Source organism: Dipodomys merriami, unplaced genomic scaffold, assembly GCF_024711535.1.
Source record: "Dipodomys merriami isolate MVZ:Mamm:240054 unplaced genomic scaffold, mDipMer1.0.p SCAF_8, whole genome shotgun sequence".
NCBI lineage: Eukaryota > Metazoa > Chordata > Mammalia > Rodentia > Heteromyidae > Dipodomys > Dipodomys merriami.
The window spans coordinates 4,986,025-5,008,103 of record NW_027206401.1 but is presented as its reverse complement, the minus strand read 5'-3'; the positions used below and the strand labels follow the sequence as shown (position 1 = coordinate 5,008,103).

The following is a 22,079-nucleotide window of genomic DNA, read 5'->3' as shown; positions in this document are numbered from 1 at the left end:
CCAGAGCCCAGGGCTGGGAGACAAGTAAGGCCGCATGGAAGAATGAGGAAGATATATTTTGAAAAGGAAAAAGGAGGGGTAAAAAGAAAACAGGACCGCCTGACGGGAAGCCGCAGTGGGCAACTTGTTGCTGATTTCTTCTGTTCTGACAGGCGGTCAGTGAGGGCTCTTTGGTGGATAGGTCAGCCGCCACAGCCCACAGGTCAGTTCACCATTGTCCAACGGATGGGCAAGAAAGGCCCCAATCACCCAATGATACAGGTCCTGCTGTGACGCCATGACTGACCAGCAGAGGGCACTGTTTGCTTGCAACAGCAACAGGAGGGGCCGGCCAGGTGTTGCGCTGCCTGGTCCCTGGACCCAGGTTCTGAATCCCCTTACAGACCCTAACATGGTCGGCTGGACGCCGCCAGAGACCAGCGCTGTGGTCACTGCAGGCGCGGGGAGGCTCAGCGGCCGTGGCGTGCCTACCTACGTCTCTCAGGCACCTCACGGTGACGGCGAAGCCCTTGGTGCGGGGCAGCAGGTGGTGCTTGAGGCTGGGCAGGCCCTTGGCTTGGGCCACCTGCATGCTGATCTGGTGTTTCTTCTCCGTGAACCGTGTTCCTTCGCAGTGGATCAGGAACTGGAAGGCAGAAGGAGGAGGTCACACAGGATCCCAGGGTCACACCAAGCCTGAAGGTCACACAAAGCCCTCTGGTTGCACAGGTTGAAGGAGAGGCAAAAGGGCATGGGCATTTAAGGAGAAATGGTGACCTGGGAGCAGGGACACCCCTTTGCCTTCCTGGGGTCCCTGGGAAACAGAGATGAGCTTGGATGAAGTCAAATCCCTAACAACAGGCCTTCATAGGGCTATGGATTTCCAGGCCTCCTCCTCCCATTCTCAGACTGACACGTCTGTACCCCTCCCCCCCTTTCACCCCTTCCTCTTCCTTCTTCCGTCCTCCCCTCTCCCTCCCTCTCCTCCTCACCACAGAGCAGGTGGACAAGACCTCACATGACCAGCTGGGAGCCCGAGTTGCGGGTTTGTACCAACCCACCAATAGCTGAGAGGCTTTCCTCCGTTTCCCTGGTGCCTTACATGTTCAAATACACTTTGCCCCGGCTCCCGCTTCTCCTGCCTCCTAAGTCTACTGGTGGAGGGTCCGCGCGCAGTGTTGGGGGACCAGGGCCACACCTCGCTCCGGGTCACACACAGCTCAGAGACCGGAAGTGAGGCAGCGCCCGGTGACACAGGTCGGGGCTCACAGGGTCTGGCTGCCTGGGGCAAAGACTACGCACAAAGTACTTCTCGGGGTAGTCCCGCAGGTGCAGGAGGCTCGTGGCCACCGTCTGCCGGTCCTGCTCCCACTTGCGCGTGCAGAAGATCATCTCCGTGAAATACCACATCCAGCCGATGATCGGGACGTACGCCAGCTCTTTCTTGGCCAAGACTTTGGAACTCTGAAACAGAGGGACAGCTCAGGGGCCGTGAAGGAGACTGGAGAGCCCCTCCGGTGGCTGTTTTGAGGTTCTTAGTGGAAAAGAGTGAAGGTTCACACCGAAGGCCTCGGGGAGATTTCTAGAACATAGTGAAGCCAAACCCGTGCCTTGGTGCCCTCCGCAGCGTGTCAGCCAGAGGCCGGGAGAGGGCGGGATCCGCCAACAAGCCCGCCACCAGTTGGAGACGGGCAAGGGTCTTGAGGAGGCTCCAGGGGTCACCAACACCTTCTGGATCCTTCTTGTCGATGGCGCTTGCTATGTCTGCTGCACAGTGGTCAGCATGTCAGCTTGGCCCTCACATCTCACCTGACCCAAGCGAAGCCTCCGCTCTGCCGGCAGCAAGTGGGATTCTGGGGAGGCTCTAGGGGTCCCCCGGCTGGCAGATCAACAGGCTGGCAGCTCTCGGCCTGGGAACCTCGCTCTACCCATCCCTTTATTCTTTATCCCTGTGGCAGAAGACAAGCCCAATGGGTGTCCTCGTGGGCCCCATCGGGGTCCCAAGTCTGAGTCCCACCTGCTAGAGTGAACTCAAACCACACAGGCTCCGCCAGGCTGTGGACACACAGAGACTCAGTGCGAGGGAGGGGAAGGGGCACTGGGGCTGTGTGTCTAGTAGATGTGGCGCCTGCAATTCTCATCCTTCACTTTAGGATCAAGTCGTTCCTCCACTATTGAGTGCAGATAGTTACGGCAGCCTGAGCTGTGCCCGTGACAGCTGTGTGGTGAGCCTCTAACTTAGGAGGGGCCCAGGCCGCGGTGCCCTCGGCCTGTCCTCTGTCCCTTCCTGTCCCTTCCTGTCTCCCCACAGCTCAGCCCAGGACCACCACCATGTCCCTCCCTGCTGCATGGAATAGGATGGTGTCAAGAGCCCTTTTCAGTGGTGTTTAAGACAAACCTTTACCCCCTCCACCGTGAGGAAGAAAAGGCACAAACACCTCGTAACAGCGCTCATTTGTTTTTGATGAGTTTTGTTTTCTATACAAATCCAATATGCAAATTCCAGCGGGGGACAGATCTTGCAGATGTGGGAGGGAGGCCTTGCCGGTGTGATTTAAATGAACAGGAATATGTACCCCATTTTACAGATGATTAAACTGAGGCCAGAGGCACACAGCATATAGCTGATCAGAAAAAGGGGAGACTAGAACCTGCTTGTGTGTCTGAGGCTGAAATCCATGGCTGTGGGGTGCAAAGCATCCAGACCCTGGCAGAGCTGGGACAGCACCAGCCTTGAGCGAGAAAGATGGTGCCAAGGCCCCCAACGTCCCAGTGCTAGCACGTGTGCGTGTACGCACACGCACACACACACAAAGGTCTGTGATGCTCAAAAGGAACCTTGTTTAATGTATCTTTTCAGCCTTAAAATCCTGGACATTACCAAAAGGCTACATCCTCATGTCACTTATGTTTAGTAATAAGAGACTCATTAAAAGACCAGCCTAGAAACTCTTCCCTCAGGCTGAAGACATTTCGCTTGTTTTCCTTTCCTTGTGAAAACGGTGGCCATCGGTCTTGATGTTGAGCAGGCCGCCGCGGGGCTCGGTGGACGGCTTTGCTCAGCACGCTGAGCCTTGCTGAGCAAAGTTTTCCTGGCTGTCACCAGACACCAATTCACATCTCGTGGTGTTACAGCACACCACAACGCCGCAGCGTGGGAACCAATGGGAGCTCGGCGCGGGTGTTCAACGGCGTGGGCAGGGACGGGTCCGAGGGCCCACCGCTACTCACCGGCTCACTGAGCCACGCCGCGACACGGTTACAACAGCCACAACTCCGTGACCACACACAGAACCCACAAGAGCATCTGCAGTTAGCTTTCTTTGGTCGCTGTCTGCTGAGCACCAGCAGGATGCTTACTTTGTGACCTGACTCGCCGACCAACGAGAAGCAACAGTTCCAGTGGATCCTGGGAAACAAGCAGGATGCACAGGGGAGCCGTCCGCCTGGCCATCCTGCGTGTCCTAGGGTTCAAAGTGTCTTGTGTGTGCACGTGTGTGTGTGTGTGTGTGTGTGTGTGTGTGTGTGTGTGTGTGTGTGTGAAAGAGAGAGAGAGGGGGGAGGAGCGGGGGAGAGAGGTGGAGGAGGGAGTGAGGCCTTTCTAGTTGGGGTTTTCTCCAAGCCGGCCGCTGAGAAGTGAGAAGACCGAGTGCTCGGCCCGTACTCTGGGATGGCTGGAGCCGGCAGGCCGCCTGCTTCAGCCCGGCTCCTGGGATGTCGCCCTCTCCCCTTACTACTACCAGGAACCGGCAGAAACCAGTCTGGGGCAGGGACTAACCAGCTGGATGGCCTCTGACCTTTGTATAAACACGGTTTCCTGGCTTCTAGGCCGTGACACTGGAAGTTCCTCGTCCTGTGGCTCACTCACCACTCACTCACTGCTTAATGAGGTCCCTAAGTGAAACTCTGAACTGGATGGGACATTAGTTTAAAATACTCAGGCTAAAGTTCCATGGGGTCCCTCTGTCCAGCCCGACCCCCCCCCCCAGGCTGATGAGTCAAGCGGGCAGCTCAGCGCTGTCTGCTGTGGTGCGTAAGCCCCTCAGCCTGACCGCTCCACACAGAGGTGTTCAGTAAGCTCCTCTTTAGACACACCAGGCACAGTGCAGGTGCTGGGCACAGAGGAGGGGGGACACGTCCCTCAGTCTGCGGGCAAAGAGGAACTGAAAGCTGAGGGCAGCGGGACGGCCCGGCTAGCTGCTGCAGCCCGCGCCCCAGGCCGGGGAGGCCAGGCTAAGTCCACAAGAGGAAAGTGTGTGTGTGTGCGTGTGAGTGTACACATGTGCATGTGTGCGCGTGCATGTACGTGTGTCCATGTGCATGTGCACGCAAGTATGAGTGTATGTGCATGACTGTGTGCGCGTGTAAATACCAAAACCTGAGCGACTTCCTGCGTCCAGGTGTCCTGTCCCAGGCTTCCCGCCCCCTCTGATGCTCAAGGAAAAGGCGGGGGACAGGAAACAACCAGGAAATCCTCATGAGTCCCCAGACAAAAGGAACCGTGTTCCACCATTGTCACAGCCACAGGGGAAATGCATTAACCAACACAGAATGAGAGCTGTCTGGCACACTGGACATAACCGCCCCGTTCATCCAGGTCCAGCCGGGGGCCCGGGGCTCCTTGGCTCCTGATCATGTGAACCCCACCCGACCTCCCCTCCCCGTGCCAGCCCCAGACTTCCCTCCCTTCACAGGAATACAACAGTGCACGGGGAGGGCAGGGGCCCTGTGGGGACCCCAGGGGTGAGGGGGGGAGAGGCTGGAGGACACTTACAGCGCCTGACTTGGCTCAAGGGGCTGTGGTGGGGAGAGGGGGGCGCTGTGCAATGCCCTCTCAGCCCTGCTCACTCTGTGGGGATGGCCCGCCTGGGCTTTCTGGTCAGGCCTTGGACCTGGAGTCCTAGGAGGAGGAGCAGAAGGCATGGCAGGACAGGGCAGACGGGACTCCCCAAGGGCGGAGATAACAGCAGCCGAGCAGGCCCGCCCGCCCGCCCGTCCCACAGGCACACCCAGCTGGGGGCAGGTGTTGCAGGGCAGCTGCAGGTGGAGGCACAAGGTCCCGGGGCGGGGCAGGGTTCAAGGGTTCAGTTAGTGCAGCCAGAGCCCTGCAGGGCTGGTCACAGTCTAGGCCCAGGTGGGAGCAGCTGGCCAGGACTGTACACAGAAGGGAGAGAGAGGGGGAGGGAGGGAGGGAGACAGGCAGCAAAGGCCCAGCCCTCTGCAAGCCAGCCTGGTTACAGCTAGTCTGATTTCGGCTGGTCCAAGACATGCCCAGAGCATGCTGCTCTGTGGGAGACCCAGCACAGCGCTTAAAAAATTAATGCAAATGCATTCATTATATTCCATGCGCCGTTATACACACACTGGACTGTGTCATTTGCGGGCAGGGGTGAGGGGGAGAAGAGACGGGTGAGAGGGAGGGGAGGGTGACATGGATGAAGATGATGCATTGTACTCATAACACGACGTGTGCACTTGAGACCTCTTTGTACAACTGCATAATAAAAATAAGTAAATATTTAAACATCTCCACCACCACACGGACGTGTGCGGGACCGTGCGGCGTGATGAACTGAGACTCAGTTGCACGGTGAGCGGCCTGCTCCCTGCTCGGCCAGCGTGTCATATCCATGAGATACTGATCGCCCACACCGGGCCCCACAAGTAGTTGGTTTGTCCCCCGCCACCCCCATCGGTGGGGCCTGTCCAGCCTGCAGACAGCGGCAGACTTCCCGGCCTGCTCAGATAATGTGAGGCTTCGCACTAGGGAGGTTTAGCTACAGGGGGATCTAGTGCCAACCCACTGGTAAAAAAATCCCACCAAGCACAACATCCATGTGTCCACCCCTCTCCCCCGCCTCCCTTCCCCTTCTCTCCATGAACTCCACATGCTCAAAGAAGAAATGACTGCCTTGCACTTATTTGGTAATAGGCATTTGAACCTAGGTACCTGACTCATTCTATTCAGCACATAAGACTCCTAAGAATTTGTAATCAAGGATCAGAACAGCCAGCAAATGTGTCCCCCGACACACACCCCAAGACCACACAGCCGTGGATATAAGAGCCAAGGTCAAGTTCTCAGAGACTGGAACCCAGCATTGTTTTCCCTCCCCTTTCACCCCTGCCAGAGAAATGCACTCTGGAGAAAGTAGGGAGAAAAGAAAGAGCTGTTTTTGATAAGGCTAATTCTTTCTCTTCTTTCTTTCCTTTCCTTTTCTTTCTTTTCTTTGTGTGTGTGTGTGTGTGTGTGTGTGTGTGTGTGTGTGTGTGTGTGTGTGTGTGTGTGTGTGTGTGTGTGTGTGTGTGTGTGTGTGTGTGTGTCCTAGGGCTTGAACTCAGGGCCTGGGTGCCACCCCTGAGCATTTTTGTTCAAAGCTGACATTCTACCATTTGGGACACAGCTCCACTTCCTGATATTTTGGTAGTTTATTGGCGATAAGAGACTCACAGGCTTTCCTACCCTGGCTGGCTTTGAACTCCAATTCTTAGAGCTCAACCTCTTGAGTAGCTAGGATTATAAGTGTGAGCCACCAGCGCCTTCCGCTCTTTTTGTGTGTGCTGGTATTGGGGCTTGAACTCAGGGCCGTGTATTCTCCTTTTGCTTTTACACTCCAGGCTGGTGTTCTACCACCTGAGCCACACCTCCACTTCTGGATTTTTGCTAATTGGGGAAAGAAGTCTCATTGGTTTTTCTGCCTGGGGTGGTTTTGAACTGCAATCCTCAGATTTCAGCCTCCTGAGTAGCTGGAATTACGGTCATAAGCACCAGCACTGGGCCGAATGCTATTTCTTATCCTGTCCTGTCATCACAGACTGCAGGGAGCTGAGGGCAAGGCTGTGTCTCTTACCCCAGAGTACCAGCGGTACGTGCTTTAGGATGCTCCCACAGCACACGCCTCCCCTCCCCCAGGCAAGGGTTTTGAAAAATGCCCAGAGCTTGACCATCATCATCATCATCATCATCATCATCATCATCATCATCATCATCATCATCATCTTCATCATCAAGAATCCTTATGTGTAAGTCAAGGCACTGGTTTGTGAGGGCCCTGCAGTCCCTCAGCTCTTCTCCTCTTCCCACTGCTCTCTGCACAAAGAAATGTAACAAAAAATTTCATTCCATCTCCAGGATAGATAAATTGTATTTCCTGAGTAAGATCTCTGGTCACTTGCCACAGCCCCTGGGCTGGCCCGAAATCCTTGTCTCCTCCCTTGAGTTCAACTCTGTTTGTTTTGTCTTGTTGTCGTTGTTGTGCTGGTCCAGGAGCTTGAACTTAGGACAGCACTCTACCACTTAAGCCACATCTCCACTTCCACAAGTTCACTTCGGACAAATGTAATCTGATTACTGGAGAAAGCTGGGCTGTAGTCTAGGCTAGTGGAGAGGTAGGGGCAAGAGGATCAAGAGACCCCATCTTCATTAAAAACAAAACAAAATAAAAACCCAAAAGGGCAGGGTCTGGTTCTAGTGGTAGAATACTTGCTTAGTCAAAACCCTCGGTGTCACAGACATACACCCAAAAGTTATTGGGGGGTGCACAGAAATGGAGGGACAAAGGGTGAATAAAGGCAGCCATGGTACCCACTGGACCTGTATTGAACATCGACTATACAACTTGTAGGTGGGGTGGGAAAGAAAAGCTGGGAGAGGGAAGGGCTGATGTTATCCAAAAAGAAATGTACTCTTTACCTAACGTGTGTAACTGTAACCCCTCTGTACATTGCCACTATAATAACAATTAAAAACAAAAACAAAAAAACCTCTGCAGTGAAGAAAAAAAATAAAGTAATGGCATGTCTCTTCTAAATTCCCTTATGAAAATGTTGCACGTGGTGGGTGGCACTAGCTCACACCTGTAACCTTAGCTACTCAGGAGGCTGAGGTCTGAGGATCCCAGACTTTCATGAGCTAAGCCCATGAAAGTTTTTTTTTCTTTTCTTTTTTTTTTTTTTTTTATTGGTCATGGGGCTTGAACTCAGGGCCTGGGCTCTGTCCCCAGCTCTGCAGACCCAGGTGAGCACTTTACCACTGGAGCTACAGTGCTATATTCAGTTTTCTGGTGGTTTTATTGGAGATAAGAGTCAGGCTGTCTTTGAACCATGATCCTCAGATCTCAGCCTCCTGAGTAGCTAGGATGACAGGCGTGAGCCACCGGCACCCAGCATTGAAATTCTGTATCTCCAATAAACTACTCAGAAAAAGCCGGAAGTGGCGCCGCGGCTCAAGTGGTAGAATTCTAGCCTGGAGCACAAAGAGGCTCAGTGACAGCGCCCAGGCCCAGAGTTCAAGCCCCAGGTCTGGCAAAAAACAAAAAACGCTGAGTGCTCACTGTTGCTCTTTTTACCTGTTATGCCCTAGAAGAAGGAGCTTCACGTATAAGGAAGGGGCTGTGTCAAGGCCTGCCGATAGGGATGGAGCCCCCGAGTGAGCATGAAGGCAGGGGTGCTCGTCCGACCTTCAGATCAGCCCACGACCCTGACAACCACCTCGCGCAGCTGTGCGCAGCGGGGCCTGGCGGTGCCTGATCCCTCACTCAGGAGTGGAGATCCCCGTCTATGAGCCCGGCTCGGCGGTGCCTGATCCCTCACTCAGGAGTGGAGGGGTCCTAGGCTCTGGGCCCATGGCTTGAAGCTTCTTAGTTTGGGGCTTGTCACACTGCCAGATAACGTCTTCTTTGAGGAGCTGAAGGAAAATTAGCCTCTGAGGCACAATCCAGAAGACATGCACTGATAATAATGATTACTTATTAGTATAATAATTACAATTAATAAGTAATTATAATAGTTAAGTGTCAGGCCCTGTAGTATTATTGTTATTATTTATTATAGGTCAGGGCCTACCACAGCACAGAGACTTGACAATCTGACTTAGGCAGGAATCTTCTACTACAGCCAGAAAGTAAGTTAATGAGGAACGAGAAGCCGCAGAAACCTTGACTCAGGCCACTCCAGTCACCCCCATGCCCACGGGGCCCACATCCACTGCTGTCCCCAGGGAGGACAGAGCCAGCCTGTGTCTGAGAGACCCCATGCATAGTCTTTGGAGTCCCACCCTGCCATAACATGCAGCCTCCGGGAACTTGGGCCTCCAGGAAGCTGGGCCTCCAGGGCAGACTACTAGACTGACCGGCAAGCTCATCAGCCAATGGGGCTTGATTCCCAGGATGGAAAGTCATTGTTTACAAAGAATTCCATCTCCCACTTTCTCTTCAAACCACATAATAAACACTGTTCAAGAGTTTCAGGAATCTTGTTTACTTTCATTTGAACTCATTTCCTCTTGTGCTGATACAGAAGACGACAAAAATGCCTGGATAGAAAGCTCCTTTTTTCCTTCTCTAAAAAGCAATCTCTTCACTCCATGAGGATCTCAGGACCATATGTTATTTAACTGTTAATTAATTAATTAATTAAACAAACAAAAATATGTTTAAGATACTCCTGGCCGCTGAGCACCGGTGGCTCACACTTGTGATCCTACCTACTCAGGAGGCAGAGGTCTGAGGATCGCAGTTCAAAGCCAGCTCAGGCAAAATGTCCTCAGACTCTTAACTCCAATTAAGCACCAAAAAAGGAGCTGGAAATGGAGGTGTGATTCAAGTGGTAGAGTGCTAGGCTTGAACAAAAGAGCTCATGGATAGTGCCCAGACCTGAGTTTAAGCCCCAGGACCTATGCATGCACACATGTATGTGCAAGGTCACAATTTTACACACACACACACACACACACAAACACACACACACACACACACACACACAAGATACTGCTGATCAAGTACTATAAGAAGATGCTGTTTAAGGTAGAAGGTGGTAAGAACGCTGTGTCCGCCTCTGGCCCGGGTTCTGTCTCCATGTGCAGCAGTCCTGTGTTTGTGTGTGTACCTGCCTTTGCTGGCTCTGACCTCTGCTCCCGTGTGCTCCTCCCAGCTCCTCCCCTTCGTTACTTCCTGCAGCCTCCTCCCTGCCTAAGGAAGGGAGGACAGGAGTCAAGAGGGCATGGGGGTCCCCATCCCACCACGGTCGGCCTGCCATTTCAGGTACCGAAAGGTCTCCACGCTGGGTCTCCTGCCTTTACTCCCAGAACCTTCCAGAGAGAGACAGAGAGACAAGAGAGACAGAGAGAGCGCACAAGCTCGGGAGTCTGACTCGCGAGCCACTGTCCATGCGCAAGCCACTACACCAATGGAGTTTACTCATAAAATGTGAATGACAGTGAGCAAGGACTAGACGCAGTACAAGAAGGGGGCGTGGCCCACGCCAGGAGCTCTGGTCACACAGCCTGGGGGGGGTGGGGCTGGAAGCTGAAGGCAGCTGGGGGCGGAAGACCACGCCCACCACAGGCTCCCAGGCCCGGAAGAGGTAAACAGATGATTCTAGCAGGAAAGTCACCAGAGCTGCCCAGGGGCCTGGCAGAGCTGGCCTCCTGGCGGTGGAGAGTCAGGGCCCAGGAGAGCCGTGCTGGCCTGGCAGAGGTCAGTCCTGACAGCCAGCTGGTATCTTCCTCCAGAAACAAAGGGGCCTCGGCCAGCCATGTGGCTCCCTGACAAACTGGGTCACGGATGAAGTCATTTTAAGGAGTGGTCTCCCCTCAGAGAGGTCACAAACTACAGTTCTAGAAACCTCTGCCTAGGACTCCAAGTCAGAAGAAGGCAGAGGCTCTACCTTGCCTTGGAGTCAGTTACCCACAATCAATCGTGTAACGTGATAACTTGGAGAGCTGTAGAAATAAACACTGCATAAAATGTAAACAACTTTTAGCACGGTGTGTCATTATGAAAATGGTCCTACTTTATCATTCGTGATTATTACTCTCTTACTATGCTAATTCTTTGGTGAGACTTGTCACAGGTGTGAGTATAGCACGGCAATACAGCCGGAGCGGGGCACTCCCGTGGTTTCAGGCATGTTTGGATTGTCTTGGGCCATAGACCCCCAGAGGTTAGGTACAGGGAGACTATGGGCCTGAAACACGCACACCTTATAAACACAAGTACAAACATTCCACAGAAGTCAAGAAGATACTGTCCGCAGGACAGTTACCTGCCCAGACAGACACTCCTCCAGTCCTATCTGGCTGGGTCTCTATTTTCTATAATTACAAACACTATGATTTTTGTTTTGATGGACTACCAAAATCAAATATGAGGTGACTGCGTCCCTTGGCAGTCTGTGGGGTGCATAACTAACTTCTAGAAGGGCCAGGAACTTTCCCTCCTTGCACCAACAGCAAGCCGTGGCTCCCCTGAGGCCTGTGTGGCCTCAGCGATTTGCGCTCACTGCTCTGTGCAGCTCAGGCGTGACGCCTCCACGTGTTCACGATGACAAATTGGAGGCCCCGCTCCAGGGCAGGCGAGCCCGTGCAGAACCAACTGGAGAGAAACAGCACTTGATGGTAATTCTGAGTTCTGCTATTCAGGCTTGCTCACTTAGGGATGCCACGTGCCACAGCCTACAGCGATTCCAGCCCAGAGCGGGCATGCTGCCTGCTTAGCCAAGGAAGAGGTGGTACAGAGCAATTAAAAATATAACTTGAGTCAAACTAGACCCAAACCCAGGCCATTGCAGCTATGTGACCCTTAGCAGAATGCTCAAAGTCTATAACTAGGAGGATGGGTGCTGGGGCTGGAGCTGGTGGCTCACACCTGTAACCCTAGATACTCAGGAGGCTGAGATCTGAGGATTGCAGTTTGAAGCCAGCTTGGGCAGGAAAGTCTGTGAGACTCTAATCTACAATTAAGAAAGAAAAGAAAAAAGAAAAAAAAGTAGCTGATGGTGGAGCTGTAGCTCAAGTGGTAGAGTCCAAGTTTGGGCACAAAAGCTCAGGGACATTGCCCAGGCTCTGAGCTGAAGTTCTAGTACCAGTACAAAAAAGGAAGGAAGGAAGGAAGGAAGGAAGGAAAAGAAAAGGAAAGAAAAGGAAAGGAAAAGAAGAGAAAAGAAAAGAAGATGAGCTAGCATCAGTGGCTCATACCTATCATTCTAACTAGTCAGGAGGCTGAGATCTGAGGATCATAGTTCAAAGTCAGCCCTGGCAGTAAGACTCTCATCTCCAGTTAACCAACAAAAAAAACTGGACCCATCAGCTGTGATGTTCCTTGTGGGAACATGAGGCCATAAGTTCCAGCCCCAAGTACTACATAAAAATAAGGCGAGGGTACAGCATACACCCCATTCACAGGTGTTTCTGTGAGGGTTGAATAAACTAACCACAAAGGATGACTAAGCTGTGAAGTGCCTGCTATGTACTCATGGCTGGGTACTTCTTGTTACTGCTCATTCAATGTCAGCCTTGGTTTCAAGCAAGGACGAAAAAGCAGTTACTATATACATTGCACGGTGCAAAAGCTGCCGATTCTCCCGCAGATCTGAACGGGAGCAAGTGGCCAAGTTATGGTGTGATGCGGAGACAGCGGTGCGAGCTGTGTTGCTCATCTCCCACTTACCCCTAAGAGCCCAAAGCGCTCAGCCAGACTCCAGCCGCACAGAAAGTCAATTTCAAACTTGTGGTTGAGGACCACGATGGCGTTTTCCTTCCCGAACTTGGAGTAGGCCCTCATGTTGGTGTAGAGGGTGCATTCCGTGCCCGACCACCACTCCAGCAGCATCACCAGCTCTGGAACAAACGACAGGACAGACAGACGTTTACTTCACCGGTCCCGGGAGGCCAGGCCCTGCCCTGAGCAAGACTCTCCCCTCCCCACTGAGAGAGAAATTGACTTTTAGGAATAAAGTTCTATACCCTTTCAGCCTACATCCTGGTTGTCAGGGTGGATTAGAGGCAGAAAGAACAATGAGAAAGAGTTCACTATAGTCTCCAGAGAAGCAGAAGAAGCTTTAAGACAGCGATGGTTTACGTCCCTTGATGAAGTGCTTCGGGGAAAAATAAATCAGAAAGTCTTGAGTGGACAAGGGTGCCAGTTGCTGTACGGTTCGACATCCTGGGTAATGACTACCTGGTACGCTTACAAACGCCATCGCATAGCAGTCAGTACCACCTTCGCTCTCCCTTTGATGACAGCCAGGGCACTGGGCACAAGGGAGGACTAGACAGCAGGAGCTCAACCACCAGGACAAGGTGAACACAGTCGCCACCCTGCCAGCTTTCGTAGGATTGGAAAGGTAAGACTTCCGTGTTCAGGCAATCATGACCAATTTGAACATAGCCCCTGTGTGTGTCTCTGGTCAGGGCTGCTGAGAGCCAATCTGCTAGTCTCAGAAAAAGCCCACCCACCCTTGGGGAGGGCCAAGGGTCTAGAAATAGAGCTAAAGGTTGGGGAACGATAAACATCCTAAATGAACGTTTAAAGCCGAACGTGTTGGCAGTGGATGGGCACGCGTGAGGGTCGGTCCCCTGAGGTGTACTCCTTTTTCTCACTGGTCAGAGATACACATAGTTGACAGAGGGCTCTCCACGCCTCACCCCACCCCACATGCACACAGAGGCGAATGAGTGTGACCTGGCTGCCTACGACACCTTTCTTCTCCAGGCTTGAGGCTGGAGAACTAGTGGGAGACACTTTAAAAGGCCTTGTTTTGCTAGGAACTGGTGGTTCACACCTGTAATCCTGGCTACTCAGCAGAAGCTGAGATTTGAAGGTCAAAGTTTAAAGCCAGCCCAGGTAAAAAGTCCTCGAGACTCTTACCTCCAATTAACCACCAAAGTACACAAGTGTTGTTCAAGTATTCACACGCCAGCCTTGACTGGAAAAAGACAAGGGAGAGCATGAGGCCCAGTACAGGCTACAGGCATGAAAATAAACAAACAAGTAAAAACAAAAACGAAAGGTCTAGTTTTCTAGCAGCGTCACACAGGTGCTGCTGTGCCCTGGCCTGTAGAGTGGAGATTCCTCATGGGGTCTTACAGAAATGAAAACTTCCCTAAGAGGTGCACAGCCCACAGTAAACTCCCCAAATCAAATCCATTGGGATCACTACAAACCAACAAAACACTCTCAAAGAGGGTGATAAAGAGTGTCTACCTGGAGACAATACCCGCCCCAGTCAGCTGTCCCTCTGGGCATCGCCATTGGTGGAAGCCCCAGTCAGCTGTCCCACTGGGCATCGCTATTGGTGGAAGCCCCAGTCAGCTGTCCCACTGGGCATTGCCATTGGTGGATGCCCCAGTCAGCTGTCCCACTGGGCATCGCTATTGGTGGAAGCAAGAAGGTCCAGGAGCAAAGTGTTTGGAGGGCTGGGGCATGGTGTGAGCTCAGGTGGCCTGACCATTGGACTTGGATTTCTTCCAAGGAATAGGAGAAGGAGGCCCCATCTGCTCCGTGATGGAGCAAGAACTTCATGGCTGGGTTTGCCCAACCCTGGCTGATTCCAGCACCCAGCAAGCAGTGGGCACAATGATGCCTTCTCCTAACCATGAGAAACCCCGGCACACACCAGAACTCTGTGAGGTGCTGGAGATGAAAGCCAAGTGCCCAGAACTCGCCCTCCACTGCTGAGGCAGGTCTGCCCAGGGAGGTCAGCCCCATGCCCCTATCAGTGGGAGGTCAGCCTTAGGCCCCTATCAGTGGGAGGTCAGCCCCATGTCCCTATCAGTGGGGCAGGAAAGGAGGGAGGGCATGAATGCCACGCTCAGGGAGGGGGAGTGAGACTGGGAGCAGATTTCTCAATGTGCCTTGTCTGAGAAGTAAGGAGAGAGAGGTGGAATACGTATTAAATTATGACTGTATGCTAGGCACCGGCAGGAGGTCAGCAGAGGAGGTGTCCTCGGTGAATAGCCAACCTCTTACTACCATTATGTACTTGATAATCTTTTCACACACAAGCTTCTGTGGGCAGAGGCCCGTGTGCTGAGACCCGAGGGAAAGCACTGTAAGACTGCCAGACCAGACTGTGATTAATGACTTCATTCTAAAGGCACTGGGAAGTCACTGGATGTTTTCAAATAGTTGCACATCAGCATCCAATTTGCATTTTGCAATATCACGTTGACTGAAGCAGGGGCTATATGGGAACAAGGAAGCAGAGCTGGGAGGCCTGAAAAGGTGTCTGAGGGGTCGGGGTGATAGGAGGTGGGGCAGGGCAGGCCGCAGGCAGGAAGGAGAACCACATTCTTCTCATCAACAGGCTGTCAACCTACAACTAAAATTCCAAGTCTCACAGACCAGAGACTTTTGCTTCTCCTCTTTCCTTCTTTTTTTAACCAAAGATTTCAGATTTCTTTTAAATGCACAATAAATACAACTATATAGCTTCATTGTGAAAAGCATTCAGATGTTCACAAAGTATAGAAAGGAAAAGGTGAAATTCTCCAGGATGGTTTTAGAATGTAGCAGCCAGAATAGCTTGAACTACATTTCCCAGACTCCCTTTCTTACATGTTACTGGGTAGGGGGCACCACAAGGGACAGTCTTAGGAAGTTTGGAAGGTGGGAGGGAAACAGCTCAGTTTTGCAGTTCCTGCTTGCTGATGCTGGATCTGCTGATTCACTACTTTGGCTTGAGGCACCTCCTGGGCCTGCACCTGTTTCTTCTCTAATTCCATCTCAGCTTCCTGGCTCCGGCAGGACACCCACCCCACCAATGTGACATTCCCACCAATGCTGGAGGCAGGCAGAACTGATACTTGTTCCAGCCCCATGTCGTAGGCATGTGCTTAGCAGCTCCAGCCTCTTGCTTTCCCCCACTTCATATCCCTCACCCCTGAACGTCTGCCCCGTGGACTGAAGGCTTCAGTGTCAAATGCACAAATAACACCTATGTGCAGGGTCAGTTCCCTGTGACTGATTCCTTCATGTCTGCACACAGCTCTCCCAGGGATTCAGCTCCTGTGGAAGCACCTGACTAAGGCCCTCCTCTGTCTCTGCCCCCAACCTGCCCCCTTTCAGGACTATCCACTGTGAAGAGGATGTGGACATAAGTCTTCTAGCCCTTTTTCTAGGCAATCACACACAGGCAAACACATGTGTACACACATTTCCCTCGCAAATATACACATACTTTGATGTCTGTAAACATATACATATTGGTTTTCACCAAACAGTATATTTTAGGACATCTCTTTTTAATACATACGTAGTGGTATTAGCAAATTGAGCACTGGCTGGGTACTGAGTGCTTTGTACTGATATTATATTATATATGCAACACAAGGTGCTATTTAATCCTTTAGGCAAGAGGAAGAAGTGGAGCCAGAGGGGAATCTCTCATTTTGTGTTCAGTATATGAAATTACCATTGCAGGTCAAAAGTAGCCAGAGTGGCAATTTCATAAAGTACATCCCAAGAGCTGGCTAGCAGCAGAAGCTATGGTGTCACATGCTGAACTTCACCATTTTCCTATGGATTAGCATTTCCCTTGCTTTTGCTGTCCAAAAGAATACTGTAATAATATTTGGAACTGCGTGTCTTACAAAGCACTTATACAAAGCAGCAGTGGGACTCACTGGACACTACGTTGAAAACAAACTATACAACTTGTAGGTGGGGATGGAGGGGGAAATTGGGAGAGAGCAAGGAAAGGGATGACATTGTCCAAAAAGAAATGTACTCAGTACCTGACGTACACAACTTTAACGCCTCTGTGCATCACCCTTAAAATAGCAATAAAAACATTTAAAAATACTTGTAAAAAACCCTCCCCAACATAAACCCCAAAGTAGTCATGGACTAAAGAGCACACCTATTTTATACTGTATGAATATGCTGAAATTTTCTTCCAGAAAGTTCTCCCCAATCTGTGCCTGAGTCTACAGTTTGACAGAGGCTCCTTCCCTGTGGCTTGGGCTCACACTCCAAGACCTCGGAGGGATTGTGGGGAATATGGAGGAACTTTTAGCCCTCGCTTGGTGACATCTTTGAGGTCACACCCAGGTGATCTCTGGGGCTCCCACATCCTGGTCCCATCACCCAGCTTCTGGAAGCTTCTGAAAAAGCTTTGCCCCTGGTTGCACGACCTGCCAGCTGACGTCTTTGTGGAGCATTCCCGGGAAGCACCGTGCGTGCTTTCCAAATGTCTGCAGGAGCTCAGCTGCCTTCCTATTCGTGTGTGGCTCCAGTGAGGCTGTGTAGCCCAGCCCGCTGTCTGGGGTGGGGTTGGCTTGCCAATGCCGACCCGTGTTTCAGTCTACCCCACCCCCCATGGCGGCAGCAGATCTGGGAGCTGCTCTGACTCGTTCCCTCCCACAAGACTGACTCACTTGCTGTCAGAAGACACAGTTTTGGAATCTCCAACTTAACGTAGAAAGAAGTTACAAAAAGGTGTGTGGACGATCAATCCTGACCAAGTATGTTAGGCAACTCTCAGATACTTTCTTACACACACACACACACACACACACACACACACACACACACACACACACACACACAGCCCCAAGGCAGGAAAAAAAATCAAACTAAAGATTAAAAAGCTTATTTTGGTTTGTAGTCTCCTGCTTTGGTGCCCATGGGACTATGACAGAGAAAACCTGGAGGAAGAAGAGGATGAGGAAGAGGAGGGCAAAGAGGAGAAGGAATGGGGGGTTGGGGCTAGGGTCCCAATATCCTCTTCAAGGGGACACCCCCAAAGACAGAACTCCCAGTAGGCTCTACTTCCCCAAATTCCTACCACTCTTCAATGGCCCCCTGCTGGCAACCAAGCCTTTAGCACGTGGCCTGGCCTTGGGGACTCCGGATTCAAACGCTAGCCCTGAAGAGGCAGTAGGTGTGGGGAAACAGCGCCCCCTGTGTTAGGAAGGAGGATCGGCGGTTGTGAGTTTTGGTTGCAATCCTACAGGAGCACGGGGAAGCGGGGCCCGGAGCAGAGCCCCTGGGACAAATCAGCACAGCCAGGAGGAAGGGCTGCCTTGATGCACTGACCTTTCTTGTTTGGATTCCATTAAGCAACTGCTAAAAAAGCAACTGTGACTTTTATCCAATTGGAGTTGAGAAGCTAAGTCGAAACCGGAACTATTACTATTACACAAAATAACCATGGAAGTTCTGCCCTACTTGAGGGCAGTCTGGAGGCTGCAGAAGACTTAACTTTGAGGGGGATCTAGAGGGGACGTACTGGGGGTATGTGGATCAGGGGTCTTATGTGTGAGGCAGCACTGGACCCTCCTTTGACTTCCAGCCAAGCCCCGCCTGACATGGCCGGAGCTCAGACCGACCTGTGAGGCGTGTGGCGCGCACGACACACCGGGAGCCTTTGAGTGCAAGAACCAGGCTCAGGCAGAGGTGCACAGTCTGCAGAAACCACAGAAAGCCGGGACCAGCCCTGTCCCCGCCATTCCCTGAGAAGGATCCAGTAAAGAATGCATCAGACACAGATCTGCAGAGCTCCACAAAGCACCACAGTCACCGAGTGAGCCCAGAGTACACCATTGCCCCCCAAGATGGAGTCCTGGGTGGCTCAGATCCTGCCCTCCAGCAGCAAAGGAAGGAGGAGATTAAAAGGACATCTGGGCCATGCAGAAGCCTCTGCTGCCACCTCCGCCCAAGGGGTGATCTGGGGTGTCTTCACTGCTTGGTCTGTACCTGACATTGTGATGGGATGGCGGGGGTCTCTCTGTGCCCTGGCCTGGTTTACACACAGGACAATAGCTTGAATTTCTCACATCTGTACACACAGAGCCATCTGACAGGCTCCCAGGCACTGAGGCTGGGCCTTGACCGGGAACTGGCCCTGAGCACAATTGGCAGGTGACTGGTCAAGCACAGGTGAGAAGCTGTTCTGGTTTGTCTTGCTCTGGGTGGTCACTTCGTGTGAGTAACCAGCTGACCTGGAGCAAGATTCTATTGGTAGCATAAAAGAACTCTGTTCCTGGACTGAAGAAGGGAGCTGGGCTGGGCTCAGGTGGCTCAGCCTGGAATCCCAGCGACTCAGGAGGCTGATATATGAAGATTGCGATTTGAAACCAGGACAGGAAAGTCCCTGAGACTCTTATCTCCCACTAACCAGTAAAAAGCTAGAACTGAAGGTATGCTCAAGTGGTAGAACATCAACCTTGAACATAAGCCAAGTAAGAGTGTGAGGCTCTGAATTCAAGCCCTAATGCCAGCACACACTCAACTCAAGTCTGTTGAAAATTAATATGAAAATATGAACAGGCTGGGCAGATGTCACTGCTTCTCTTCTGAACACTACCTCTGTGAAAAAGACAGTGACACAAAAGTCACAAGGAGCAGAGAGAGATCACCCGGGCCCAGAGCCCATTTCCAAGCAGCCTTGAGTCTGTCCTTGGGACCCTCTCTCCAGCCCTGCACCCCGTCCCTCTGCAGACGCAGCTGACGCTAACCAGGGGAAGGATTTGACTTCAGGCTGCTCAAGACCCCGGGGCTCCACCTTCTCCCTGGAAAACTTCAAGACCAGGCCAAACCTGCAGTGCGGATGGACAGGGGAATATGGGGTGGGTTGGGGGGCACCTCTGTCTGCCATATTTCCCCAAGATTCCTGCTCACCCAAGGCCCACAGGGCTGCTTGCCCCCCTCCCCTGTCTGCAGCTGGTCTGGCAGAAGTAGGGGGAAGACGCCTGCCAAATGAGGGAGCCCAAGATTCTAGAACCAGAGTTTCGATGCCAGGGTGCACGCGTGCTCACTGTTTACACCCACGGCCAAAGGCAGAAGTGCCCACCACCTCCACAGAGACAGGGAGGGGATGGGAAGGGAGGGAGGAGGGGGGACGGTTGACTCCACAAAGAAGACTGGCAGTGTATCTATCTGGCACTTCGTCTAATTTTAACAAGGACATACTCACACAGGGAACCATACATCACCGGGGATGTAATAAGTGCATGTAATTATAACAACCCAGGCTGGAAACGGAGCTTCTCTTCCTCAAAGCCCCCCATCCCCCACACCAGGGTTCCCTAACCCGCTGATATTTCACGCACTCCATTCCCTTAGGCACCCTCTACCATTTCCTTTGATTATTTAATATTTTTTATTCTACTCCTGGAATTTGAACTCAAGGGCTGCACATTGTCCCTTAGGTTTTTTTGTTTGTTTTTTGCTAAAGACTACTGCCTTACTAATTGAGCCACGGTTTCACTTCTGGCTTTTGGATAGTTGGGGATTGAGTCTCATGGACTTTCTTGCCCAGACTGGCTTCAAATCTTGATCCTCAGATCTCAGCTTCTTGAGTAGCTAGGATTACAGGTGTGAGCCACCGGCGCCCAGGTTGGCATTTTATTTTTGAACTATGTATAGTTAATTGGGTTATATATGCATTTCTCCATGATTAGATTTCAAAGCTTTCTTTATGTTTCACCAAACTGATTCCAGTCATACATGGATGCTCCCATTCCCCCTCCCTGGAATCTTCCAGGTGTCTGCTTGTCCCACCCATATGCCTAGCCCCCAAGGGAAGCTAAGGCAGAGTGTGAGGGTCTGGGAAGGAGGTAGGCAGTGGGCAGGCAGCCCCTGCCTGGAGCTGGGTCCTTGCTTTGATGGTGATGGGTTTGCCAGTATGAGACTCTTATTTCCAATTAATCATTAAAAAGCCGGAAGTGGGGTTGTAGTTCAAGTAGTGGAGTGCCAGCCTTGAGCAAAACAGCTAAGGGAGAACATGACACCCTGAGTTCAAGCCCCTGGCACACAAAAACAAAACAGACAAACAAAAACCTCACAAAATGCACAAAAGCTATACATGCTTTAAAATGTCATCTATTTACTACCTCTCTTACCTTTCCCTTCCTTTGGAATATAATTAGGCTTATTTTAAAATTCAGGATTTCTTTTACAGAGAAATACAAATATATGTACATTATATATGCATACAAACAGATTTATTAGAAATTTTGAAAAGGATAAAAAATGAGAAGGAGAAGCTGTCTGGAAGCTGTTTGTTTTCTTCTCTTGAGGAATGGGTTCCTAATGTCAGGGTTAGTCATTTAGTCTCCAGGGAAACAGGACCAATGTGTTCCACAAAGCAACTTTAATGAATCAGGATAACATAAATTGTATATTCTTCTATCAAACTTGAGGAACCCCTGGGGTACCCAAAATACAATTCTGATACCAGTTGTTTGCAGGGATCTTGTCCTTAGGTTTTTCCCTATTGAAGCTCCCAGGTAAAATTCAATTTACCGAGTTAAATCTGAATTTCATATAAACTAAAAGAAAAAAATTGCTTGTTAGCCTTAGGATGGACTTTGCTATATAACTGGAAGGCATATTTGTACTATAAATTATGAGTCCTGCTCTACCAGGGGATGACATATACCAAACCATGGTTGATGGTTTATCTGAAATTCAAATGCAGCTGGGTATCCAGAATTCCTGTTTGTTGAGTCTAGATTGGAGCCTTTAATGACCCAGCAGTAACCACGGCAACAGGCAAGGATGCAGCCAGCAGTTTCCATGGCAACAAGCATGGATGCGGCTGAGGGATGTGACTAGGAACAAACAGCCTTTAGCTGGCAGGAGTGCTTCCACAGACTCATTTCCTGTAAGGCCGGATGTGCATCTACACCTGACTGTGCAGTGACAAGTGGAACATGACACCTTCAGAGGTCATGTCGGCTCAGCCCTGCCACTCCAGGTCAGCTGCTGGTTGAGGGGACAGTCCTCCTACTCTGTGGCCTTGTGCACACGTAGGACATGTGGTTCTTGAAGCTTAGCAAGCACAACAACAAATCGGTGCTTCCGTAAAATCCCAGGCTCTCAGAGTCCCTCCTAAGCTGTCTTCCCAGGGTGCACCGGGACCTCCTCCAGCCAGCCCCGAAGCCACAGACTGAGCAAAGCATGGTTGCCAAACTTTAATGGCCACCGGGGATTATCAAGACCAGGAAGCAGGAGGCTTCCGGTCTGTGAACTGCTCTTGGTCACTCCATCTGGCCTTGGGGTGAAGGCCAGTGTGCATGCCAGACTCCAGGCTCACTCAAGGGCACTGGCACCCCGCTCTGGGGCTGCCCAGGGTGAAGGGCAGGGCTGAGGCAGGATGGGCAGAGGGGATGCCCCAGGGGAGAAAGTATTTACTGCTCACATGCCACATGGACGGTGGGAGTGGCCCGTGTGGCAGCGCTGGGGACCCACCTGTTAGGATTAGTATTCCCCTACAGAGACGGAGAAGCGGAAGCTTGCAAGGAGGGGGTGCTGTGTTGGGGGCCGCTGATTTCCTCTGCGAGGCCGAAGGCGTCCCTGGCTGCGTGCCGAGCCACG

General features: G+C 51.7%; 1 protein-coding gene across 4 annotated transcripts in view; it reads right to left on the bottom strand.

The window, feature by feature from the left end:
• Agpat4 (1-acylglycerol-3-phosphate O-acyltransferase 4) overlaps positions 1-22,079 on the bottom strand; it is a 103,385-nt gene that overhangs the window by 7,919 nt on the left and 73,387 nt on the right. For all 4 annotated transcript variants that reach the window (XM_070010098.1, XM_070010099.1, XM_070010097.1 and 1 more), the window contains 3 exons: positions 12,426-12,595; positions 1,282-1,443; positions 472-625 (listed from right to left, as the gene is read on the bottom strand). In XM_070010098.1, the coding sequence (XP_069866199.1) occupies positions 472-625; positions 1,282-1,443; positions 12,426-12,595 (486 nt within the window). The remainder of the gene's footprint in view (positions 1-471; positions 626-1,281; positions 1,444-12,425; positions 12,596-22,079) is intronic.